General features: G+C 38.4%; 3 protein-coding genes across 4 annotated transcripts; all 3 read left to right on the forward strand.

Annotated features, from left to right (window-relative positions):
• The first annotated feature begins 291 nt into the window (after positions 1–291).
• LOC122331683 (leukocyte antigen CD37-like) lies at positions 292–2,101 on the forward strand. The gene is made up of 3 exons (XM_043229187.1): positions 292–462; positions 1,536–1,638; positions 1,742–2,101. Exons 1-3 carry the CDS (start codon positions 403–405, stop codon positions 1,897–1,899), a joined length of 321 nt encoding a protein of 106 aa, XP_043085122.1. The 5' UTR covers positions 292–402; the 3' UTR covers positions 1,900–2,101.
• Positions 2,102–3,501: 1,400 nt separating this feature from the next.
• LOC122331678 (CD81 antigen-like) lies at positions 3,502–9,904 on the forward strand. The gene is made up of 5 exons (XM_043229183.1): positions 3,502–3,552; positions 3,630–3,731; positions 5,342–5,422; positions 8,263–8,346; positions 8,479–9,904. The coding sequence occupies exons 1-5, from the start codon at positions 3,538–3,540 to the stop codon at positions 8,623–8,625; spliced, it is 429 nt and encodes a 142-aa protein (XP_043085118.1). The 5' UTR covers positions 3,502–3,537; the 3' UTR covers positions 8,626–9,904.
• Positions 9,905–15,703: 5,799 nt separating this feature from the next.
• On the forward strand, positions 15,704–21,013 carry LOC122331675 (legumain-like). Of its 2 annotated transcripts, XM_043229180.1 has the most exons (15): positions 15,718–15,855; positions 16,559–16,644; positions 16,831–16,913; positions 17,132–17,229; positions 17,372–17,453; positions 17,533–17,615; positions 17,713–17,791; positions 17,965–18,027; positions 18,153–18,219; positions 18,449–18,567; positions 18,636–18,725; positions 18,860–19,063; positions 19,280–19,450; positions 19,529–19,596; positions 19,799–21,013. In XM_043229180.1, the coding sequence occupies exons 3-15, from the start codon at positions 16,845–16,847 to the stop codon at positions 19,830–19,832; spliced, it is 1,227 nt and encodes a 408-aa protein (XP_043085115.1). In that variant the 5' UTR covers positions 15,718–15,855; positions 16,559–16,644; positions 16,831–16,844; the 3' UTR covers positions 19,833–21,013. The 2 variants fall into 2 exon arrangements, with proteins under 2 accessions (XP_043085114.1, XP_043085115.1); XM_043229179.1 differs by lacking the exon at positions 16,559–16,644 and having other exon boundaries at positions 15,704–15,855.
• Positions 21,014–24,530: the final 3,517 nt, after the last annotated feature.

Genomic DNA, 24,530 nt, shown 5'->3' on the forward strand with positions numbered 1-24,530 from the left:
ATTTCATCCTACGTTATTTCTGAACGACATAATAAAATACAAGGTGAACCTATACGGCACTTTTCCCCTCTCAAAAGTCGAAATCACTCTAGCAGTTGATTTGTGTATGTTGTCTACCACTTCTTACGTGTCTGATTGACCTGGAGATAAGTGAACGTTTTGTCTTGCTTGCACTTTTCTACTCCTCCCCCCACCGCAGCAGCCTATTGATATATAAGTTTAGAAGAGACACATCTCAAACAAGCCTAGCGAGTGAACACATCAGAGTCAATCACAGCACAACTTCTTATAGTTGAGGCAGGTTTATTTATATGCCACATTTAATAAACGGTTGCCACTCAAATAGCGCATCAAGCACTAATCTTGAAATCTTTTTCTTGCAGTGACATAAATTGGTTCACGATGAAGATGGGCATACAGATTTGTAAATTTTTCCTCTTCTTCTTCAACTTTCTGTTCCTTGTGAGTATGCCTCAGTTTTTATTCTCTGTTTATTACTTCGGTCGAACGCCGTTTGCTTCGATAAAAACGTTTTCTCAGAAAGTTTTGGAAAAGCTGCAATGTCTGGTATTGATGTTGATCAAGACTGCTCTTGATTGAATAACTTCTTAGAATTCAATGTGTTTATGGTTTCTGTAAACTACGGGATCAGAAAGTATTGCAGACGTGGATAAATAATAACAAGCGTGAAAACAAAATGGAAAAACACCAGTAAAAATGCATTGCACAAGATTTAAAAATGAAAGCACAATCTGTTTTTCAATTCATTCTTGTTTCCGCTTTCTGTGTTTGCTTTTTCAATTGTTGCAATTTAATCACGTAAATCAGGGCTGGTTTAAACATCATCATTGGTCGACTAGTTCTAGATTGACAGCTTCTCCTCAGCCAATCAGTGGAATCAGAAATAAGCTGCAGATCACATAGTTGAAAGTGTGTTAAAAGTTCAGTCTTATAAAAATATCCCATAGATAAATGGTCTCAGAAAGGATCAAACTGAGATATCACTTGGATGGCAGGGTAGCAACACAATCTTCAAACTGGAATTAACGGAAAAGTTACGTCTCTGCATTAATTGCATTATACAGCGGTGAGAGTGATATTATTAAAATTTGTTCGCACCAATCACGATAACGATAAAAATACAGTTCTTCAAATCGTTTTCAGTGTTAAAGAATAGCGGTGTCCACACCATGACTATAATGATAAAGGATCAATTTAAAGCGGCAGGCACATTGAGCTTATATCAATAAACAGTATATCAATAAACAAAGGATGGTTTGCTAACATACAGATTTTCATCATGAAATAAAAAATAATTACTGATTGTTGGTTAACAATGCTGTTATTGCTTGGTGCTTTTGGTCATTGATTTTAAATTATTAGATAAAATATACTAAAATACTTAAATATTAAATTGCCCATCCTGCAGTGTTATACTGTGGATGCACTCATTGCGATATTGATGCTAAAATTGTATGTTTTGCAGTCTTGATTGTGATGATAATGATTGTGATGCACCGATGTGTTTCTTTCAGATCGTGGGTCTTGGGCTAACCTGTCTGGGAACATATGTTCAGGTCATGGCTACATTTTCGGGATTTTACCCAATCGGTCAGAAAACATCACCATTCAGTACTGGTTCGTCTTTCTGTCGTTTCTCATTTTACATCGTTACATGATAATTACACTCACTTTTTCAGTCTGTAAGCTTATCATCGATATTGTGTGTTTCGTCTGTCAGGTCTGACGATGTTGATCATCGCCGGTTTTCTGACAATGCTGCTCGCTGTTGTCAGCAATCACGGTGCATGCATGCACAAAACATCTGTTCTTAATGTGGTAAGGAAAATACTCATTACAGATGCATCATACTTATTCGTATACCACAATGATCTCTGAAGATTTGCATGTGATGACGTTGAAACAAAGCTGTAAAGTCAGTTCAGACAGCACAGATGCAGACTACATGTATTTATAGAACTGAAGTGTATGCTGGTCCACTCTGAAATATGTAAACAGCGAACTATTGGCCAAACTCTGGGCACTTTTCGTTAGGGAATTATTGCTGAACGGGTCCTGTTTAATAGCTTTAAAGAGAAATTTAAATGTAATAGAAAAGATTAATAATAATATAAAATCATATTATTATCATCATTAATATAATAATAATATTACATAATATTTAATAAATAAATAAAAGATTTCAGTTTAATTAAATATGGATCTATTTAAATGTGTTCGTGCGAGAGGCTTTTATAGTGACATAACATGATGGAGCAAGCAACCGTGAAGACGGAAGAGAGTTAAATCTATTTATTATAAAAGCCTAAAAAATATAACTACCGCAATACTACTTAAAACCTTGAGGACACGTTATAAACCTACAGAGATACCTGACCATCAACCTTCACAACGCAACAGAGCTATTTGGACATTTAAGCAGTAACGGTGCTAAGCCAAAGGTGATAAACACTGTAAACTTAATTTTCCCTTACTTCAAACTGTAATGTAATGCTGTTTAAAACACAACAAAAGAAAAATACAAATATATATATGTCATGATTGAGGGGTCTGAGCCGTGCTGATCCATTTGCAGGCTTTTATTGGACGAAGGCATGGTCAAAGCAGGCAGATGTCGAAACACAGCAAACAGGAGTATAAGAGGCAAGCCAACAACAGAATCCAAATAACAGGCAGAGGTCGGGTCAGGCAGCAAACAATCAAAGAATCAAAGACAGACAGGGTCAAAACGAAAGAATCTATGACAAGGGAAACACAAGGCTAGGCTAACTATAAACAAACAATGCAACATGCAGGTGAGGGGCTTGCTTTTAGTCCCAAAACAGGAAGTAGCAGCAGAGGAAGTGATCACAGGTCATCCAGAGGTAAGGGCTCCCTCTGCTGGCTTGGCGACAATATAGGCCTATGTTTAAAATAAACAAACTTTAGTGCCATTACCAGTAACTAATGGCACTAACTGCACTGACCTCTCACTGCTAGATGTTTTACTCTTTGACCGAGGGAACACTCTGCACGGATGTACTGGCTGCGGTGCCTTCACAAGCATGCATTTTGAGCCTTCTAGCACAGATGCTGTGCAAGGTCAGAGAGGACGAGGAGCAGGTCCTCTTAGTGGCACCCTATTGGCCCACCCAGACCTGGTTCCAGAACTTGTTCTCCTTGTGACAGCCCCTCCTTCGCCATTTCCTCTGAGGAAGGACTTTCTGACACAGGGACGGTGCACCCTTTGGCACTTGTGTTGACCTACCCAATTGTCCACCAGACATGCCTACGCTTTTAAGTGGAACTTGTTCAAGGTTGAATCTTCCACGGACCCCTACTATACCCTCTTGGGACAACCCAAACTGATAGCTTATATGGTTGACCTTGTACTGAAAAAAGAAACGTGTTACCTGAACTAGACAAACTATATTTATGTACCTGAACAAACATTTCTATTTTTTTTCTGATGTTTAGGTTTCTGTCCTGCTGTCCATTCTGATCATCGTAAGTTTTTCAGTAGGTGTGACGGCCTACATGTGGAGTGGACAAGTAAGTAAACAGAGATCTTAAGTGCATCTGTATAATAGTGGAGATTTGAAAGCATTTGAGAGATTGTTGTGTTGTAGATGGCAGACAACATGAAAAATTTCTACATTGAGATCTACACTCAGTATCCAAGCACCATGAGAAAAAATGAAACCACGATTCTTAAAATATTCCACAACTCTGTAAGTCTCTCTCTCACACACACATATATACATACACATACATATAAAAATAAAAATGTGCAGTTTTGTTGATCTTTGCATCATGGGGACGTGCATTATCATGCTGCAACATGAACTGATGGTCACGGATGAATGGCACAACAATGCTTGCATGAGCATGCAGATGAGCTTCACTGAGAAGATTTCTGACAGTTTCTTTTACAGGAATTTTTTGGTTATACAAAACAATTGTTGCAGCAGCTGTCCGGGAGGCTGGTCTCAGATGATCTTTGGGTGAAAGATGCTAGATGTGGAGGTCCTGGGCTGGTGTGGTTACATGTAGTCCGCGGTTGTGAGGCTGGTTGGCCATACTGTCAAATTTTCTGAAACGCCTTTGGAAATGGCTTATGTTGAGAAATGAATTGAAAGTTTAAATTACGGCACTAGTGGACATTCCTGCAGTCAGCATGCCAATTGCACCTATTAAGTGCTCAGTAACACAGATTTAGACAGATTTGCAAACAATATTTAAGAGAAATAGGCCTTTTGTGTACATAGAAAAAGTCTTAGATCTTTGAGTTCCACTCATGAAAAATGGCTGCAAAAACAAAATTGTTCATAATTATGTTCCCTGTATATATCACTGTGCTCATAAGTTTACATGCCCCTTGCAGAATATGCTAAATGTTATTAAATTTACCATAATAAAAGGTCATGAAAAGGGATAAATTCTCCAAAAGATAAAATAATAACTGAATGTATAAAAATGACCCAGTTCATAAGTTCACATAAACTTGAATCTTAATGCTGTGTGTCATTTCCTGCATGATGGTCTTTCTGTTTTGTCATAGTTGTTCATGAGTCTCTCGTTAGTACTGAGCACTTCACCGTCTGCTGTTCTTCAGAAAAATCCTCCAGCTCCTGCACACTGCTTGGTTTTCCTGCATCTTCTACATATTTTAACCTTTTCCAACACTGACTGTGTGATTTTGAGATCAATCTTTTCAAACTGAGCTGGGGGTGTAAACTTTTGAACATTTCAGTGCAATCACTCAAAACACATAACAGTTATTTTTTGTAAATCATATATAAAATGGTGTTATGCTGATATATTTAAATATTTGTTTAACCATAATCTCTAAGCTTAATCATACTTGCTAAAGCAGAAGTTACTCTTTATCGCAAACTTGTGTGTGCATCGCTGTAGTGATCAAGAAGTCTTCAAGAAATATGACTAAGGCCCAGCATAGTGGAGTATATAAGTTTCAAGGGGGAGGAGTACATAGAGGTGGAGACCATTTAAACAAAGAATGCATATACAGAACAGTAACTTAAGCCAGGAACTTCTTCCAGCCTTGATTTGTTTAGCATACAAGTCTCAGGTCCTAGACTTCCTACTCTTAGAATGTAAATCACAATAAACAACTTTTTCAGTTCATACTGTTATATTGGAACCTATATTTAACCTTTTATAAATTTGTAATACCACAGAATTATGAGGACATCTGTATGTTGGGGACATGGCCTGAACTCTGAATACACACCACATTATGAGGACATTGGGTTAATGCGCATTATGAAGGTAAACCAGTGAAAACATAATCTAACAGCTGTGTGTTTCTGTGTGACAGTTTGACTGCTGTGGCACTGGTGAAGAAACTGGATTTTCTGTGCTTCATACCTGTCCAGAAGACCAGAAGATCCAATTATCTGTGAGTTAATTCCTGTTTGTCTTAAACCCTGTTCCTTCTCTGTCAGTCACTTTGAGTTATGTCGGGGATGTTGGGATGTTGCTTGGAGATGCACCTTCTGCTGCCATCCATCCTGGTTTGTCTGCTACAAGCTGCTGGGAGACACTTTGGGGGTTTTGAGGGTTATTGTGAGAGCTTCTCTGCCGGTCTTGTCCCCACAGACTTCTCACTCCTCCTGCACACCGGGACAGCTGTCCTGTATTGAAGATGATTGCGCACCCCTTAGGGGCTGCGGCCTCTGCCAAGTCAGATCCACAGTTCATGGCCATGCTTTTTCGGACCTCACCGCCCAGCTATGAGCACTCAGAACTGGTTCTTGAGTGCTGACCCTGACAGCAGATCATGGCCCACCCAATTCCTATTGTCAGTGGCCACCTCAGCCAGTTGAGTTTTCGGATCAACTGGGAAAAGAGCAAGCTCTCTGTTGTCACAACAAATGCCTCCAGGCTGGGCTTGGGCACCACATTCAATGGGCAGTCAGCCTCAGGGCTCTGGACAGGGCCTCATCAGCATTGGCATATCAGTTGCCTAGAGATATTGACAGTGCATTTGGCCTTGTGGCTGTTCTGTGACTACTGAAGGGCAAGCACGTATTTGTCCACTTAGACATGTAAGATGTCAGCATTAAGGGGAATTTATATAAGGCTCATATTTCATATCTCCAGTAGTGATATACTTACCTGTGGGCAATGGGAATGTTACGACCGTCTCAGGTTACAAATGTAACCATGGTTCCTCTAAGGAATGAGACGCTGCATCACAAATGCTTTGGGAACGCCTTCAGCGTGAGCCGCTCCGAACCACGTGGGAAATCTGTCCAATGGAGGAGTAGCGTCATGGACGAGTGACGTTTGTGACGCAGCTCGCGTTCCTGAAGAGGAACTTTGCATAGCATTTATCTGACATGTTTACTTGCCAACATTTGCAGCGCCATTAGGTTGTGGTTTAGGTTATGGTTTTTTCCATTGGACCCCAGTCTATTGTCACAACATAAAACATAGAGACTGACAGACAGGGAACGTCTTGGTTACATATATAACCTTCATCCCCTGATGAAGAAAACAGAGATGTTATGTCCTCTGCCAAAACCTCAAACCATCACTGAAGGCCAGGGACCAGTTCTCGGCTCCTCAACAAAACCTGATGAGTGGTTACAGCTGTTGCCTATTGATACCCATATGATGGGGAGTGGCTCAGGATTAGTTAACCACTTGACAAATTTTATTGGCCTTTTTACTTAATCAGAGTGAATCAGGGCTCCAAGCAAAAAAGGGTCCATAGACCCTGTGCTTTACGACATGTTGTAAATACTTAAAAGTGTTTTTGGGGGGGAATTGTGTATTTCTGACACAGCTGACCAAAAGAAAGTAGAACTCATTTTTCATATGTGACCTTATCCAGTAAAATATATCACAGTGACCCAAATTTCAAAATTGAGATAGTATCAATGGAAAGAGGAGACCATAAATATGCCCTAGTCAAAGTTATACATTTATTTGGTTTTAAAGATATGTACATATAGACATACAAATTTGTAATTAGTTTTTTGCCCATTTTTGTTGATATCTTTTAAAATCCACTGCATTTAAAGGGATAAACTATTTTTAGTAGCTTAAAATGCTCTCGCTTGACAGTAAATACCTTTTAATAATAATTTTTGCATAAATAATTTTTGATTGATTTTTTTTTTTTTTATTGTATTATTGTATTATTTGTCATATTTCTATATAAGTCTTATTTAAAGTTTCCTTTGATTTCATTAGGTATTAACAGGTGAAAAAAAGTATTTTCTTTATGTCATTTTTATTTTTAAGTAATTGAAATGTATTAGAAGGAAGGCGACATGTCCTCTAGAGGTCTCCAAAGTTTCCTACATTTGATTTCATTAGGTCCCAGCTAACAGGTGAAAAAAAGTATTTTCTGGGGAAGCAGCATCATCGCACATTTTATTTTTAAAGTAATTGAAATGTATTAGAAGGAATCAGTGCGACATGTCCTCTAGAGGTCTCCGCAATCTGTGAGTTCAGGCATACCTACATTTTAAATAGTCTCAGTAAAAATTTTGGTCTGTGGGCGTAGTCAGTCTTCCGGAGAAAGAACGGCGCCAATTATAATGTCACAATGCCGCTGGAGCCGAAGCTGGCGAAACCATTGTCAATGTATGTTTAGGTGTTTATGTGTATTTACGTAGTGGCAATAATACAATGAATGTATTTGTAACGGATTGTCTGTTGATTTGTATTTAAAATTGTTGGAAATTAAGGATGAATAGTAAGTTTCTTTGGTATTTTTTTGTAGGATGTTTGTCTGCAAATGGTAGGATCCAAAAGGATCCTGAGGGGTGGAGTTTGGCCTATTTAAGCAGAGGCCATCTACCAAGTCGATTTGTAGAGTGCTACTGCGGTGCCTGTAAATTTAAACTTTAATGTATATGGTGAACCTGGTTGATCTTTGTATTTTTCCCTTTTATTTTCTTTGGTACTTTTGGATTGTTTGTCGTTGGTTTTGGTGTGCACCTGTATATAGCCTTCACTGTCTACACTGCTGCACTGTAAATAAAAATGCACTTTCACTGAATGCTATTGCGAGTGAGTTTTACATCCTTTCACGAATTTGTATTCCTCCCCGAGCTGGTGGGCTCGGAAACATCACAATTAAACTCACATTATTAAGAATTAAACTCAAATTAACAAAAGTACGTCTTTTAGCCGTGCATTTGTTGAATGACCACTGTCCTACTTATCTTCCCATTCTAAAATGCCCTTCAGCGTTGCTTGTATGTGTGTGTGTTTGTCTGTTAGAGCTGTCCCAATAAGATCGAGGACATGTTCAGCTCCTACGCGCCTCTGATGCTGGCTGGCTTTCTAGTCTTGTCTGGAATCATGGTGAGTCCATCAGAACACACTCTGGAGTTTATATACGTTCACATCCGCACACTGGAGGTGCGTGAAGTGCTACACGCATGCTGATCTTTGCTCTTTGTGTGTTTGTCTGCATGCGTTCCCGCTCATCTTCAGACTGTGGCAGTGGTGTGCAGTGTCGTACTCAGCAGACACCTCTCACGGTTTCCCGAACCTCCTCCTGAATATGCGATCGTTTGGGAGGAAAGAAATAAGAAATGTTTGACTGATTTATTGCTGGGTTGTTTTTCAAAATGCAAATAATGCATTGTTACCCTGCATTTTTGGTCCTGGACAGTTTTTAATAGAAATCTGTATCACGTTGTTGTTCAGCCATGCTTCATGATGGATATGTTGAGCACCATAAAATATAGGATAATACTCTTTTTTTCGTCAAGCATATTAAGTACAAAATTAGTGCTTGAAAACAGGGCACTTTAATTACATCATGGAAGTGTACTTGTTTTTTACCCGGGGAGCAAAGAGGAAGTGCACTGAGGAGACAGTAGAGGAACGCTGCCCTGCTCGAAAATTAAGAGAAGCTTCTGCTTAATAACTTTGCTTTTGCTAATAGTTACTAAAATGTTATCCTTATGTAAACATATACTCTTGCATATCTAATAAGAAAAGTTCTGCTGAATCATGTAGTTAGGAGAAATCGTGTAATCCTTGATGCTTGCGTTAGGCTATTGCTGTAACTGCGAGGTGAAGACTTATTCAAGCCTATTTTTGAGTTACTGTTTAATAAAATGAAACCATCTTGGTGATGCATTAAACCTTTTAAATAAGACTTGCGAGTGGTTTATTATTAATAATCTATTGGGACTGAGATATTGTTTCAGCGGGATGGACATCACTTGGATATTCTGGTGTTTGCTGGTATTACCGAGGTAAGGAGAAATCTGTGTAATTAGAGGCTGATCTTTTGGATAGAGATGTGCATCAGTTATTTATTGGTTTATCAGGTGAACCTCGCAATATTTTCTGCCCGAATCATTTGTGTCTGTCTTACTCTGTTACTCTACTCACGCATAGGAGTTAATGGCCACCACTTAATTGGTCACCAATAATTGGTTGTGCACAGCAGTGGAGATTTAAGCAGCACTTCCACCACAGAAGGTGTGATTGTTTGTGTTATGTGTTCATGTCGTGCCGTGTGGTTTTTTTTTTCCTCTATCTGTTCTTTTGCACTTTAACTTCTTAGTTACCGGTCATTGGTTCCTGCAACCCGTCAATCTTCATCAGTGTCAACGTCACACAAGACCACCTCAAATAAAATAGCTCGCCAGTGAGTGTAGTTAGGCGTCTCAGACGCTGAAGACATTTCCTTTTCATATATTTCTGTTGATAAATAGCTTAGGGGAAATTAAGTAGCTGGATTTATTTTCTTTGCTTTAGTACCGCCCTTGTCCCTTCTTCCCTTTCCCTCCGTCTCGTGTATTGTTCATGTAAATAGTGTATATGTATATACATTTTCTTTTTTGTTCTGTGACCTCTAAATTCTTAGTATTTAATAATCACCAACAAAAATAAAAGCATTCTCTTGCACTTTAGGTTGCTGTGTTTTTTTTGCGCACACTGTACGCACGTTTTTTACTGTCTGTCTTTTTACAGTCGTAACATTTTTGGGGGCCCAAGACGTTCTGAGAAGCTGTGCGTGCAGGTTGTGCTGTGTCAAAGTAAGCGTTTTGTCTGGTACTGGCAGTAAACATGGATTATTAATAAATGATTGTAAATCAAATGAGGCCATCAATCGAACAATTTGACAATTGTAGGAAAGAAGATTTGTTAAAAATTGCAGACTACTATAACATTTCTGTGGTAAGGAAAGCTCTTAAGAAAAATATTTTAAAAAACGATATTCGAGAAGTTGGCTGAGTTGAGGATTTTTGTGATGCCTGGCATTGATATTGCAGAGACCGAGCCGGTGCTGACGTGCAACCGCCTAGTACCTGTTCCTCGGAGGAAAGGCAGAGCGAGACAGATGCCAAGGTTGAGGCCTAAGCCAAGGCCATCTTGTTGCCTTTTTACCCGTTTTCCCCTACTTCTGCTGGGTCCAAGGAGGATGGACAATTGAAAGTCCGCTTGGCCCGTTTACAGTTTGAGGCACAGGAAAGGCTCGAAATCCGCAGGCTTGAATTGGATTCCAATAATTCTTTTAGAGTTACTGTGCAGCCTTCTGATGCTTCAGCTGTTGATCCACCCTCAACCACTTTCGATGTTAGCAAAAATATTTCTTTAGTGCCTCTGTTTAGGGAGACTGAGGTAGATACATATTTCAGCGCTTTCGAGCGTATTGCATCCTCCATGTTTGTCCTTAGAGGAGAGTCTGCAATATGAGACAGTAAAATCTGCCATCCTCCGTGCTTACAAGCTTGTACCTGAAGCATACAGACAGTGATTTAGAGATCATAAAAAACATACCAGTCAGACTTTTGTTGAGTTTGGGCATGAGAAAGGCATTCTCTTTGATAAATGGTGTAACGCGAGTAAGGTAGCAGACTTTAATTCGCAAGCAGCGGTGTTTGCGGATGAATTTGTGCTTATGCAAACTTGACTGTTTCACTGCAAACTTCCGTGTGTTCAGATAAAAATCAGTCCCAGCCTTCCCGTGTAAAGCCGGTGTCTCCGTGATCTAGAGAGACAAGGGAATGTTTTTACTGCCATAAACAAGGGCATGTAATTGCAGATTGTGTCACATTAAAGCGCAAGCAGCAACCACCGCCTAAAAGTGTGGGGTTTGTAAATTCTGTCCCTGGTTTTAGTAGCGTGTCACCCGCTGAGGATTGTGCTGACCCTAGTTATAGGCCTAAGCTATATTCTGGCAAACGAAAAGCAGAGTCAAGAAGTTTCAAATTAGACAGTGATTCTCTAAATTTATCTGTGTCTCATTCTCAGATTATGACTGCACAGAAAGAAGACGGGTCTTTGGTGAAATGTTTGTCTCTCCAAAGGCTAGCAAGGGAAAGGTTGCTTATTCTGTGGAGAACGGCTTGTTAATGCGCAAATGGTACTCCAATACTGAAACTGACGCTGACTGGAGTATAGTGTATCAGATTGTTATTCCTTCTGCTTATCGTCAGCATGTCTTGTGTCTAGCACATGATCATGTATTGTCAGGACATCTGGGCGTCACAAAAACATACAATAGACTCCTTAGACATTTTTTCTGGCCTGGTTTAAAGAAAGCCAAACTTGCCATACTTGTCAGCACGTGGGGGAATCGAATCAGGATATTCCTCCAGCTCCCCTCTCTCCTATTCCAGTTCTCTGAGAAGCCTTTGAACATGTCATTATTGACTGTGTCGGCCCACTCGCTAAAACAAAATCAGTTTCTGTTAACAATCATGTGCAATCATGTACAAGATTCCCAGAGGCAATTCCACTTCGCAAAAATTACTGCTCCTGTGATTATCAAAGCCTTGGTAAAGTTTTTTCTACATTTGGCTTACCGAAAACTGTACAAACTGACCAGGGAACCAATTTCATGTCTAAGATCAATCAAGTTTTAAAATCACTTTCCATCACCCATAGAATATCCAGTGCGTATCATCCGGAGAGTCAAGGCGCACTTGAAAGGTTTCACCAGACTCTTAAGTCTATGTTAAGGAAGTACTGTGCAGACACAAATAGGGATTGGGATGAAGGCGTCCCATTGGTGTTGTTTGCAGTCCTTGAAACGGTGCAGGAGTCACTCTGGTTCAGTCCCGCTGAGCTTGTTTTCGATCATACGGTTCGAGGACCACTCAAACTTCTAAAAGAAAACATACTGGAAATTGAGACAAGCCATAAGACTAATGTGCTAAATTATGTTAGTCATTTTAGAGAACGTTTACATAAGGCTTGTGAGTTGGCAAAAGAGTCGCTTTCAGTCGCGCAAAAAGTGATGAAGCGCCGGTATGACTCTAAAGCTGTCCCGCGTTCTTTTCAAGCATGTGACATGGTTCTTGTGTTGTTACTCATCCCAGGGTCTGCCATGTCTGCCTGCTTTTCTGGTCCTTATGCTGTCTCACTCAATTTTTCTTGCACTACATATGTAATTTGTACTCCTGAAAGGAAACGCCAGTCAAGAGTGTGTCACATAAACATGTTGAAGGCGTATCATCAGAGAGTCTCCACAAGTAAAAGCTGATGAGATGGCAGTTATACCTGTTGTTTCTTCCATTGCTGTAGTTGAAATGCTCCTCAACAGTAAGCCTGGCTAAGCAATTCAGAAATGCTGGGGAAGTTGCCTTAATTTCTCTCTCACTTGTCTGAGTCACAACAACATTATACAGTTAATTCACGATTTTCCCACTCTCTTTAATGACACCCCTACGCAGACCTCAGTGTTACAACATGATATAAATGTCAATAATTCTACCCCTATTAAACAACACGCTTACCGCATTAACCCAGAAAAGCAAGCTGTTATGAGAAAAGAAGTAAAATACCTTGTTGAAAATAATCTAGCCACTCACAGTTGTAGTCCGTGGAGTTCTCTGTGTGTTCTTGTACATAAACTTACCGTAAGGTTAACGCTGTGACAGTACCTGATTACTTTCCCCTTCCCCGTATGGATGATTGTATTGACAACCTCGGGGCTGCCCATTTTGACACTAAATTAGATTTGCTGAAAGGTTACTGGCAGGTGCCATTGACTCCACAAGCTTCAGAGATTTCTGCCTTTGTAACACCAGATCTGTTGCTGTTTGTACTCGCTACTTGCTATCATTGTGTATTGTATTTGTTTAGATTGTGTTACTTGCCACCGTGTGTATTGTTTTTTCGTTCCCTTTTCCCCTTCATACTGTAAACCATCATGCGTTATGTGTTATGAGGCCGGGGAGAAGTGGACAGGTAAGAATGTCACTTGACATACAATACAACACGTAGGAATCTGCCATTGTATAGTACATTAGGTTAGGGGCGCGTGCCACCCTATGTACTCTTGTTTTGGCTAAACGAGTATAGTTAGTTAGGGCGTCTCGGACGCTGAAAACATTTCCTTTTCATATATTTCTGTTGACAGATAGCTTATGGGAAATTAAGTAGCTGAAGGCTGTTTTTGATTTATTTTCTTTGCTTTAGCACCGCTTTAGCACTTTAGGTTTCTGTGTTTTCTTTGTCTGGCACACTGTACACGCGTTCTGTCTGTCTTTTTAAATGTTATACCCCAGTACCCCTAGACCTACGTGGGGTCGTAACAGTTTGTATTCAGGCTCTTTTGTGCAGTTTCTTCTCTGATAGTTTCTAAAGGTTCCTTTTTTTGTTTAATAGGTACTACATTGTGTTGAAACTTGATTTGTGTTTCAATCCTTTTGATGTTAATATATATATATATATATATATATATATATATATATATATATATATATATATATATATAGTGTGAGCGTCCCGAACCGACATCAGCGTCGCCCTGAAACCAACGAGGAGCACCTGGCCACACTCATCACAGGCTGATCGGACCCAGCTGCTCCCCATTAGCAGTGTGGCATAAGAACCAGGAATATAACAAAGAAACACTGTGAGTTAACTACTTGTCTGTTCACACCGAAAAATATAACCATTCACACCAGGGAACAATAACTATGATGATAACTATTTTAGCATTCACACCAGTTGACGAAAACTATGAAAATAACTATATTAGTGTTCACAACAGTGACTAGCTATTGGGGCAGTAACCTAATGGTTAGAGAGTCCAGATTATAGCTGGTGGGAGTGAATGACCAGCACTCACTTGCGCCCTCAATACCACGACTGAGGTGAAACCCCACCTGTTCCACGGGTGAAGCATCAAAAAAACGATCTGTGCGTGCTTGTTCACTACACTGCAAAAACATTCTTTACTAGCCTAGATTTTCTTGTTTCCAGTCAAAATATCTAAACATCTAATCAAGATTTTAACTTTTTCTACTGAAAATCATCTTTATGTGGACATTTCACTTGAAACGAGCTAAGTAATCTCTAACACTTTATTTGATGGTCCCTTATGAACATTCTGTTGACAATAACTAACTTTCTTTTCAGTATAAGTAGATTGTCTGATTATAGTGCTATAAACTTAGAAAAAGATTTATATGGCATACTTATGGGCAAAACAAGGTTATCTATGCGTGAAGGGACCTTTACTTTTATTTGTGAATGTGTGATGTGTAAGGGATCAGTGCTGATAAAACACACCAAAGCCTCATGAACTTAAACTGCTCGGTTTATGTGTGTGAATATGCAACACAAATATGGGTGAAATGCAATACAAATCTAGAAAGCAAAAGGAGGAGAGAGCAAATATTAGCACAAGCCACAGACTTGTAAATGTCCACATCTCCTCTGTAAAAAAAGTTTAAAAGATGAATCAAATTCATCTCAATCAATCAATTTTTTATATAGCACTTTTCACAATACAGACTGCATAAAAGGGCTAAACGGTATCAGAAAGGTGAATAGAATGATAGGGATGTATAATGATGAAATTAAACAATTCGTTGTTAAATGCAGAGATGGTCTCTCTCATCAAATCAATGATGATTGCTAGAAATTAAGTGTCCCAGATTAAGCAAGCCAGAGGCAACAGAAGCAAGGAAGCAAAACCACATCCATACAGAATTGTGAAAACAAAACCTTGGGAGAAACCAGGCTCAGTTGGGGTCAGTTCTCTTCTGGCCAGATGCTCAGCCTTTAATTTCCAGTTCAATTTTAAACACCGTTATGTCAGAGTTTAGCTCCAACCCTCATAAAAACTCACCTACCTGTGATTTTTCTGATGATCCTGAAGACACTGATTAGCATGCTCCGGTGTGTTTGATTAGGCTTAGCTAAACTCTTCAGGAAAATGGATCTCAACGTCCGGATTTAAGGATCATTGCTCTAAAGCAAAAAAATCCCCAAAATAGCGTGGTTGGTGGAGACCGAGGTGATTCCCTGACAGTACTGTGTACTTTCACTTTTAATTTGTTAACTGCAGAAAGTCCTGTTTCACTTTAGCAAAGAAACTGTATTGTTGTTTCTTTTGATCATGCCAGTGAAATACATAAAACACATAACAACTTTGAGTTTAAGGGCTATTTTTGGGAGGATAAAACTATTAACAAATAAATTTTTTTTAAATTATGCTTTTGGTTTCAGTTTATTGTAATGTAATCAGTATAATTCTGCTGAATGGTTTATACAAGAAATTACAACGTTCATCCAAATAAATTGGTTCCCAACCACAAAGCCCCTCAACACTGCATGTTTATTATGTCTCCTTAATCGGACACCTGATTCGGCTCATCAGCAGAGACTCCAAGACCTGAAATGAGTCATACAAAGAAGCGACTGACTTTCAAGAACAGCCTCTGTTTACAGGAAACGCTGTTCATTTGCGTAGGGCATGCTTTATGATTCTAAAACTATTTTTAGTCTAATATACAGTATGTATATATAGATACACACCCTCTCTTTGTCAGTAAGCAGCACATCACAGACTGGTTAGATCTTACCAGACATTTAAAACCAAATCATCATCAAGTAAGTTTTCTTATTCATGCTTATGAAAGTGAATCCTTGTGTGTCTGTTATAGGTTTTAATAAATTTAAGCTGTCCTTTTTTACAATCACATGCAAATATTTTATCATCCCACTTGAATATAATTGTAGACTTTAATTATTAATTAGTAGATATTAATAAATGCATTTATAATGATTATATTCATTAATAGCAATGCTCTTTTTATAATAGTAAGAACTTTTTTGAGGCAAGCATAATACAAACGATCATTTTGCAAAATACTGTTCGAACCCATTTATATTTAACGCTCTAAAGGCTTCTTGACTGTTGACTTTTGAATATTTAGACCTCTTTACATACACTGCATAACCCCGCTAGAACTGTAACATTTCCAAAACATTCTCAAAACATACCAGCTGGTAGCCAAGATGTTCCAAGAATGTTCAGAGATGGTCATGATGTGGAGTTCTTTCAAGGTTTAGGAGACGTTATTGGGAGGTCCTTCAGGAGCTAATACTGTTCAAAGTGTATTTAGTCCCACTATACAGTATTTTAAAGGTATGCTCATTAATTGTCGTCCTTGAAACAAAATTTAAATGGGACCTATTATGTAAAATTAACTTTTTTTTCACCAACCCAATCAGACGATTTACTTTTAAACCGTGTGAGTTTTTCTGTAAAGATAAAAGACTTGTACTGAGAACGGAGTGTTTATTTGCAAAGGCTTGCACTGGAGCTCGAGCTCTCGAAGCTCCGCCCTCTTCCCTGGAGCACCAGCTCATTTGCATTAAAGGGGAAGACACGAAATGGTGCGTTTTGGTTCATACACTTAATGTGCCAATGTTAATAATCTATACAAATTATGTTAGTTAAAATCTCTCAGAGGCAGGCATCTCTCAGGGCCGTCTGACAATCCATAACAATACGTCTGTTCTTTAACTAAATTGCATGGAAATTGTGAATTGATACATTATGTTACCAAAAACATTTTTTAGGTTTCGCTCTTGAAATGGAAAGCGGAAAACAGTGGGTAATGCTTGTAGCTGGTTCCAAGGGATGGAACGATTACAGGCACCAGGTTTGTGTCTTACGGGATTTATGGATTTATTAAATATACATTTTTAAATGCAGTTTCGTTTAGCATTAGGCCTGTGGTTTAGCAACATGCTCTATCAGATATGTTCTTAAAACGGCTAGATGAATGATCGTTTGGATAAAAGAAAGGGTTAGGTTATAAATGAACCTATGCTGGGTTGTTTTGATCACAAATCACGTGATGCTATTGTTCTCTTTCAGGCCAACGTCTGTCATGCCTATCATATGATGCATCAGAATGGGATTCCCGATGATCAGATTGTGGTGATGATGTATGATGATATCGCTTATAATGATAAGTAAGAGGCATATTTTTGAAGTCATGTGGCTTATTGCTGATGCATTTCAATGGAACAATCTCATAAGTTTTCCCATCACGTAATATCGTTTCCGAACTATTGGGGTCAGAAATAAATGTCCCACATAATGTTTCCTTTACAGAAACCCTTATCGCGGAAACATTATCAATAAGCCCAACGGACCGAATGTGTATCCGGGGGTTCCGAAAGATTATACTGGAAAGGTAATATTCTTTCTGTCAGACGCAAAACTTGGATATGATTTCATCCTGTGCATTAAACACAACACCGGCCGTCTTACAGGATGTGACGCCTGAAAACTTCCTGGCTGCTCTCAAAGGCAATAGACATGCTGTGAAAAAGAGAAATCCAAAAGTCATTACAAGGTCTCGCGTTATAACTCAATGTGTCATATTGCAGCTCAGATACAAATATGAATGTGAACAGAAGATAATGAGATAATTTTCTTTTTTTCCCATGCAGTGGAAGAAAAGACACAATATTCATCTATATGACAGATCACGGAGCTCCAAGCCTGTTTTGCTTTCCTAACAACAGCTCCGTAAGTTTTGCGCTTTTGTCAATGTCAAAGCAAGAATTAAGGCAATTATTCATTTGTATATTTTCAAAACATGGAGTTCTTTAAGACTTCGACATTGTGATATGCCATAATTAAAATTTTAAATAGATAAGTTCGTGAATAAAATGGCTAAAGTTGAAGCCCTTTTCCTGCAGCTTTATGCTTCTGATCTCATTGAAACTATCAAGGAAATGGCGAGGGATAGGAAGTTCTCAAAGGTAAATACGAATATAATGTTTTAAATCCAAACATACATGGATTCTGTTCTCAAAAGATCTAAAGGGGGTTTCCTCCTATTTGTGGTTTTTAAGTTTCACCGCTTCTGTTCTTGTATGTGGTGCAGATGGTGATATACATGGAATCCTGTTATTCTGGCTCAATGTTCACCCAACTCCCCAACAATATTCATGGTAAGAAAGAGGATTTACAGTAACCCTCATCTTATATGCTGGGATGGAAGATGTCAAAGCTGCTTAGAGGTCAATTTGACCCCAAATGCAACAGGAGAGTTAAATCATAACAATAATTTTAATGTATTTACAACAGGGCTTATGGTTCAACTATATAGTGATCTAGTTATAATTGTAAAAGGTTTGCACTGAGCACAATCAGTGAATAACTTATTAACTGTGCTTCTAGTGTATGCTGTGACTTCCACTAAACCAGGAGATAAAGGTTACGCATGTTATAAAGACACTAAGAGGCAGACATATCTCTCTGATGAATTCTCAGCCGTTTGGATGCACTACAGTGAAAAGGTTTGTTTTAGCATGATTTTATCCACTACGGAATTATATTAAATAAAAAAATAATACTTATCTTTCAGGAAAACCTTGATAAAGTTACATTCCAGGATCAGTTCGATTATCTTCAGAACAAGATGCAGAAATCTTGCCCCTGTCAATTTGGGGATATGGTAATAACAACACTGTCTATAAATTCAATTCGGTTTTCTCGTAATTGTCACCAACACAAGATTTATCCGGAATACTCTCAGATTTGAATCCGTATTAGGGTCTGTTTGATGTTTTAACTCCAACTTTCTTCTAGACAATTGGTAAGCGTCCAATCAGTGAGTTTTTGAAAAACACCCCTCAAACAATCCGACAGACGATTAAAGCGCAGATGTTGGTGTTAACGGATTTAACATCTAACCACGAAGTCACATTCAAAATTTTGATGCTCCAAATAAGAACAGAAACTGATGCAGGCAGGAGACAAGTTCTGATCAGAAAATATGAAGCTCTTGACAAGGTTTGCAGTTTATTTATTTATTACAACTAATATCACTAATTATCATTTAATATCTCAAGCTCAATACTTGTTACCAAATAAACCAGATATTGAGCTTGACAAGAAAGGTCTTCTATTATTCCATAACTTGAATAACTTGAGCTTTGGGTTAAATTCAAATTGTGTTGCTTGAAGATCCTTAATGACATTAATGACACATGAATTGTTATCTTACAGGCTAGAGATAAAATTGAAGGAACGATTGAAACCATCAATCGGCATTTCTTTCCAGAAGTTGTTGTTGAGGATGGATTGGTTGGGTATTATAGATCTTCAAGAGATTTATTTGCTTTTAAAACTGTCGCTGAGCATTTCAGGACAACCCGTTTTAACTGGCATGAGGAAGAGGTAATCATCATAAATATGATCCCCTCATTGCCTATATGCACTTTTCATAGTCTCTGTTTTTCTTGTTCCCTTACACAGTTTCTGATCACCTTGTCCTACATGCATGTATTTGCTCGACTCTGTGCAAGTGGGATTGGAGCTAAGAGGTACGTATCTACAATAACACGATTCTAGAAAACATTGTAATAAATATATTTTAACAGTTGGTAATTTGCCCGTTTCTATACTTATGTCTTAATTGTTGTAATTAAGACTTTTTGGTACTGGTATTGAAAATATTGATCTCAAATGTGTTCTTAAGTAGTTTTGAACTAATTTTATTTATTTATTTGTATTTTGTTGTTGTAGAATCATAGATGTCATAACAGCAGCCTCCGGGTGAATGTGTGTTCCAGTGTGATCTAAACAGCATTTTTATGAGAAGTTTATAAAAAATTGTTATTACTGTTCTGGAAAAAGGCTAATGCTCCCGTTGACAAACTATGGCTTAAAGAATTGATATCTACTCTGCAGTTGGAATGAAACCGTTCCCTATCTGTCAGTCAATATGAGTTATGTCATGATGACAGACTGGGGTCTTGCTTGGAGCAATGATTAGCTCTGATTAAGAAAACGTCAATGAAATTTGGCAGTTGCTTAACTAATCCTGACCCACTCTCTATCACACGGGTATAAATAGGCAACAGGTGTAACCACTTTTCGGCTTTTTGCTTCAGAGCCGAGCGTTTTTGCATGACTGCCAAGCAAAAGCTCTCTGCTACAAATGAGGAAAAGTTGGAGACAGAAGTTGTTCCTGGTGGCATTACAACACGATCAGGGGTGTTCCTGTTCATCAGCGATTGCCCTGGGTGTTTCACGAAAAGAGCAATTTCAGAACACAGTTGTTTTTAAAAATGCCCTTTTGACTGTGTCCTCTTGGGGGTGGTTGTTCCTTCTGGAGTTAGACTCAGTAAATATGACAGCACAACTTTCAGAAGAACGCGCTCAGTTGATGCTGAACTGCCTGAGTTCCCTCGGAGGCAGGACAGTGTTGCCACTGAAACATTTATGAGTCTCCATGTTGAGCCAGTTTCTTCCCTTGTGCTGGGTAACAGGTAGTTGGTGGGAAGCACTGACCACTGTCATGCTTGCTGTGCCATTCCCTTATTTAGGGATGCAAGCACCTATTCCTCTTCCAGTAAGTTCCTCATACAGCAAACCCTGGTTGAGTATCCTTCAGCACCCCTGGCCGTCAGACCAAGTACGGTCAGCCCTCGTACTTGGCTTAGTCTCCATCTTGCTGATTAGCTACTGGTAATCACATGTGTGTATATTTCCACGGTAAGGTTTCCCCTTCTGTAAACATGTGTTTTCCCTTTGACAGTCTCCACTGTCTGTCTCTGCTATCAGTTTATTCCTCTCCTTCCTTTGGTAGGACCTGTTGCAGAGGCTAAGCTTCTATGTTGCACTGCACCAGACCACCAGACCAGAGTCAGTCCACATCAGTGTTTCCCTGTCACCTCCTTTTGGTAGGATGTGGTCTCCGCAGTGTCCTTTTTTCAGAAGGCTTGCTTCCTCTTTGATTCCCCAAACTGTAACAACAAATATCAGAGTTCAGCGGTCTCTGGTTTAAGGTCAAAATCCCTTCTCTTAAGAAAACTTCTCTTAGGAAACCTTCTCTAAAGAATCTCAGGAACAGCATTTTGGCTTCTCCAGTAGTGATGTACTCACTTGTGGTGAGTACAGGCACCAAGGTCAGTGATATTGCTCTGGGGTGGGATTTTGCATAGCATTTGTTGACATGCGTTGCCTGGCAAGGTTGTGATGGGATTTAGGTTGTGAGGTTTTCCATGTACCCCAGTCTGTCGTTACAACATAATTACTAGTAATTGACAGATAGGGAACGTTTCGGTTACATATGTAACTGTTCCTGATAGAGGGAACGAAGATGTTATGCCCCCTTGCCACAACCTCAAACCATTGCTGGGAGCCAGGGACTAGTTTTTAGCTCCTCAGCAAAACCTGATGAGTAGTTACAACTGTTGCCTATTTATACTCGTATGATGGGGAGTGGCTCAGGATTAGTTAACCACTTGCCAAATTTAATTGGATTTTTCTCTTAATCAGAGCTAATCAGGGCTCTAAGCAAGACCCCAATCTTTCGTCAAAACGTAACAGACAATTTCACAAGATTTGGGACCCTTTCTTTTTATTTTACCTCAAGATCAATTCTATTCCTTATTTGAATTTAATGTATTGTAAATTAAAACTATTTTGAATGTCACTGTATTATATACTAAGAGGCTGGGAAAGGTGTATTTACTCATTATGTGTTTTTTTATTTAACTTTTAACTTTTGTGCGTGCATATAATAAAATTATTCCTGAAATGGGATTATTGTAAGGTTATTTGATAATTTAATAAAAAAATATATATTGGAAAAAATACGGACAGGTTATACTACTGTTTTCTTATCTTTCATTTGCTAATCTTTACTTACAAATGCCCTTCCAGAGTTTTAACTTACTCTTCTCAAGTTTTCGTTTACCATTCTGGCATAAATCTCTCACCGGGGCAAGACTAGTATATAATTATACTTTATGAAATATATTACGAATAGCAATTGATCACTGTATTTAAATGAATAAATAACAAAAGTAATAATAACGTGAAATATCTTGTGTTGAGCCAGCGACATTATTTGTTATTGTTCATGACATATTAGACAAACAGTAATTCAGTTCAGTAATCACTGTATAACAACAACAAAAATAATATTAATTAAATACATAATTGATTTCATGAGCTATAAGGGAATAATTTCACTGGGTCTACATAAATATTATGCTGTCCCTGGAACAACACAAGATATTTCATATAATAATATAATAATAATTATATCAGAATGCAATAAATAATTATTGTTTGTCTTATATTTCATGAGCAGTGATGTCCCCATGATCTATAAGCATTATAATTATTATTATTATTATTATTATATGAAATGTATTGTGTTGTTCCAGGACATTTCCAATTTCAAAAATGTTAATAATAATAATAATAATATTTTATGAAACATTGGGAACATCACTCATTACAGCACATGAAAAATAAGACAGATATTAATAATCATAATAATGTGATGGCAGTAACAAGACCTCAGGATGCATGGCTTACACACTTCATTTAAAGTTGAAGATGATTGGCTGAACCACAAAGTCACTGTACAACGCACAAACAAAGAGCACAATGCAAAAAAGAAGGACACTTTCAGTCAGTGTTTCCTGATTCGGTCGATTTAACTGAAGAGTGGATCTCATTGGGGATCAAGCCATTCTACTGGAAGCCCATAAATGGTCCAGATCTCGTGGACACACAGACCTGAACAACCGTCCGTACTCCAAAGGACATTGAGAATATGCGCACATGCTTGGTACGCCAAAGCCATTTGGATAAAGTTGATGCTATTATTGCTGTCTAATTACTAACCAGTCACTCAAGAGCAGTGTCATTTTTATCCAGCTCTTTTCACATGATCATCATTCACATTTCAGACATCCAACATGAGAGAGAATCTACATGGAAAGAACATTGTATTTTTAGACAGCACTCATTGCATCAACCAATATAACTTTCCACTCTGTGCACTTGTTTTAAGAGATGACTGTGGCCATGGACTTCCAGTTGCATTTATAATTACAATGAAAAACAGGAAACATTGGTAACAGCTTAGCAGCGATTAAGAAGAGTGTGTCCAATCGCACCAAGGTTTGTATTCTTTGGGTTTAAGTCAGTTTAAAATGCTACTTTTTTAAAAAGTAGACTCATTTTCCAACTCAACTAGAGTTAAACAATTGGGTTTTAGCTTTTTTCTGATCTCTGGGTAGCAATTTTAGCTGCAGCTTAGCATAGATCATGGAATCTGATTAGACCATTAGAGTCTTGCTCAAAAATGAACAAAGAGATTCGATATTTTTCCTATTTAAAACTTGACTCTGACTTGCTTATAAAATAAACTGGTTTTGTTTTAAGGATCATTATTATATATTATATCTAACATATATAGAGGGTGCACAGTGTCATTCTCGCAAACATCAATTAAAGGTTCTTTCACTGTACATACATTTTTTTTCTTCATAGAAGAAAGTCACGCATGTTTACAACAAAATGATGCTAAACATTTTTTTTGTTCTCTCTCTCTCTCTCTTGAGGTGCAGCTGTGACAAAAAAAGTAACACTTATCGCTATATCACATTACAACACATATGACTATATCATATCTTGATATTGTTTAAGATGAATATGAAGGTGGTTTTATGCTTTTTTATGACAACTGTTATTATGTGTCATTTGAAGGGTGTAAAGCCAGTTGAGGTCCCAATCCCGCCTGTCCTCCGCTACCACATGTCGCAGCACCTGCTTGAGCAATTGGCTGAATAGCTCCACTAGCTCGTCGGTTTGAGGACGGTACGCCGTCGTCCTCAACTGTTTTACCTTCAGCAGCCAGCAGAGGTCAGCCATTAGACATGAAGGGGGTACCCTGGTCAGTCAGGATCTCGGTCGGGATGCAGAGCAGTATCATACATGGGGACAGAGTAACGTTCCTGGACATCTTACGGTTTGTAAGGACGGGACACTATTTGTCCAAATAAAGTTCTTAGCAGTACTTATTAGTAATCAAAACTTATCTGAATGATTTATCTTATCATTTTTTTTACTTAAATATTCTTCTTCCCAGATTTTAGGGAAGAGAGGTACGTTTTGTTGGACCAGAACTGCTCTGTGGGACGTTGTGCAGTGGACCCTTGCCTTTTTAACTAAACACAGATTTCAGCAGTAATTATGTTTGTGAGGCATTGTCATGATGAATCTGGTACATAGCGCATTTTTATTATGTATCTTTTGATGTGTACTGCTTACACAAATGAGCAAATACAAGCTTTCCATTGAAAACCGGTGATCTATCATCGAATGCGTAAGGCTTAGACCTGATATATAGTTTAGTTTGTCAAGATTAATTTTATCCCTTTTCATTTATTCTGTTTGTAAACGTCGAGCGGGTTAACTTAATTTGTTAAGTCTTGTGAGTTTAGAACAACAT

This window comes from Puntigrus tetrazona, unplaced genomic scaffold, assembly GCF_018831695.1.
Source record: "Puntigrus tetrazona isolate hp1 unplaced genomic scaffold, ASM1883169v1 S000000001, whole genome shotgun sequence".
Taxonomy (NCBI): domain Eukaryota; kingdom Metazoa; phylum Chordata; class Actinopteri; order Cypriniformes; family Cyprinidae; genus Puntigrus; species Puntigrus tetrazona.

What these genes read in the sequence shown, in the direction of transcription:
- LOC122331683 (XM_043229187.1), top strand. Translation starts at nt 403, where the DNA reads ATGAAGATGGGCATACAGATTTGTAAATTTTTCCTCTTCTTCTTCAAC. An exon ending in TCTTCAACTTTCTGTTCCTT is followed by an intron (nt 463 to 1,535) that starts GTGAGTATGCCT and finishes TGTTTCTTTCAG; the next exon opens with ATCGTGGGTCTTGGGCTAAC. An exon ending in AACATCACCATTCAGTACTG is followed by an intron (nt 1,639 to 1,741) that starts GTTCGTCTTTCT and finishes TTCGTCTGTCAG; the next exon opens with GTCTGACGATGTTGATCATC.
- LOC122331678 (XM_043229183.1), top strand. An exon ending in TTAAAATATTCCACAACTCT is followed by an intron (nt 3,732 to 5,341) that starts GTAAGTCTCTCT and finishes TCTGTGTGACAG; the next exon opens with TTTGACTGCTGTGGCACTGG. An exon ending in TAGTCTTGTCTGGAATCATG is followed by an intron (nt 8,347 to 8,478) that starts GTGAGTCCATCA and finishes GCTCATCTTCAG; the next exon opens with ACTGTGGCAGTGGTGTGCAG.
- LOC122331675 (XM_043229179.1), top strand. Translation starts at nt 16,845, where the DNA reads ATGGAAAGCGGAAAACAGTGGGTAATGCTTGTAGCTGGTTCCAAGGGA. An exon ending in AATATGAAGCTCTTGACAAG is followed by an intron (nt 19,064 to 19,279) that starts GTTTGCAGTTTA and finishes GTTATCTTACAG; the next exon opens with GCTAGAGATAAAATTGAAGG. An exon ending in TTAACTGGCATGAGGAAGAG is followed by an intron (nt 19,451 to 19,528) that starts GTAATCATCATA and finishes TCCCTTACACAG; the next exon opens with TTTCTGATCACCTTGTCCTA.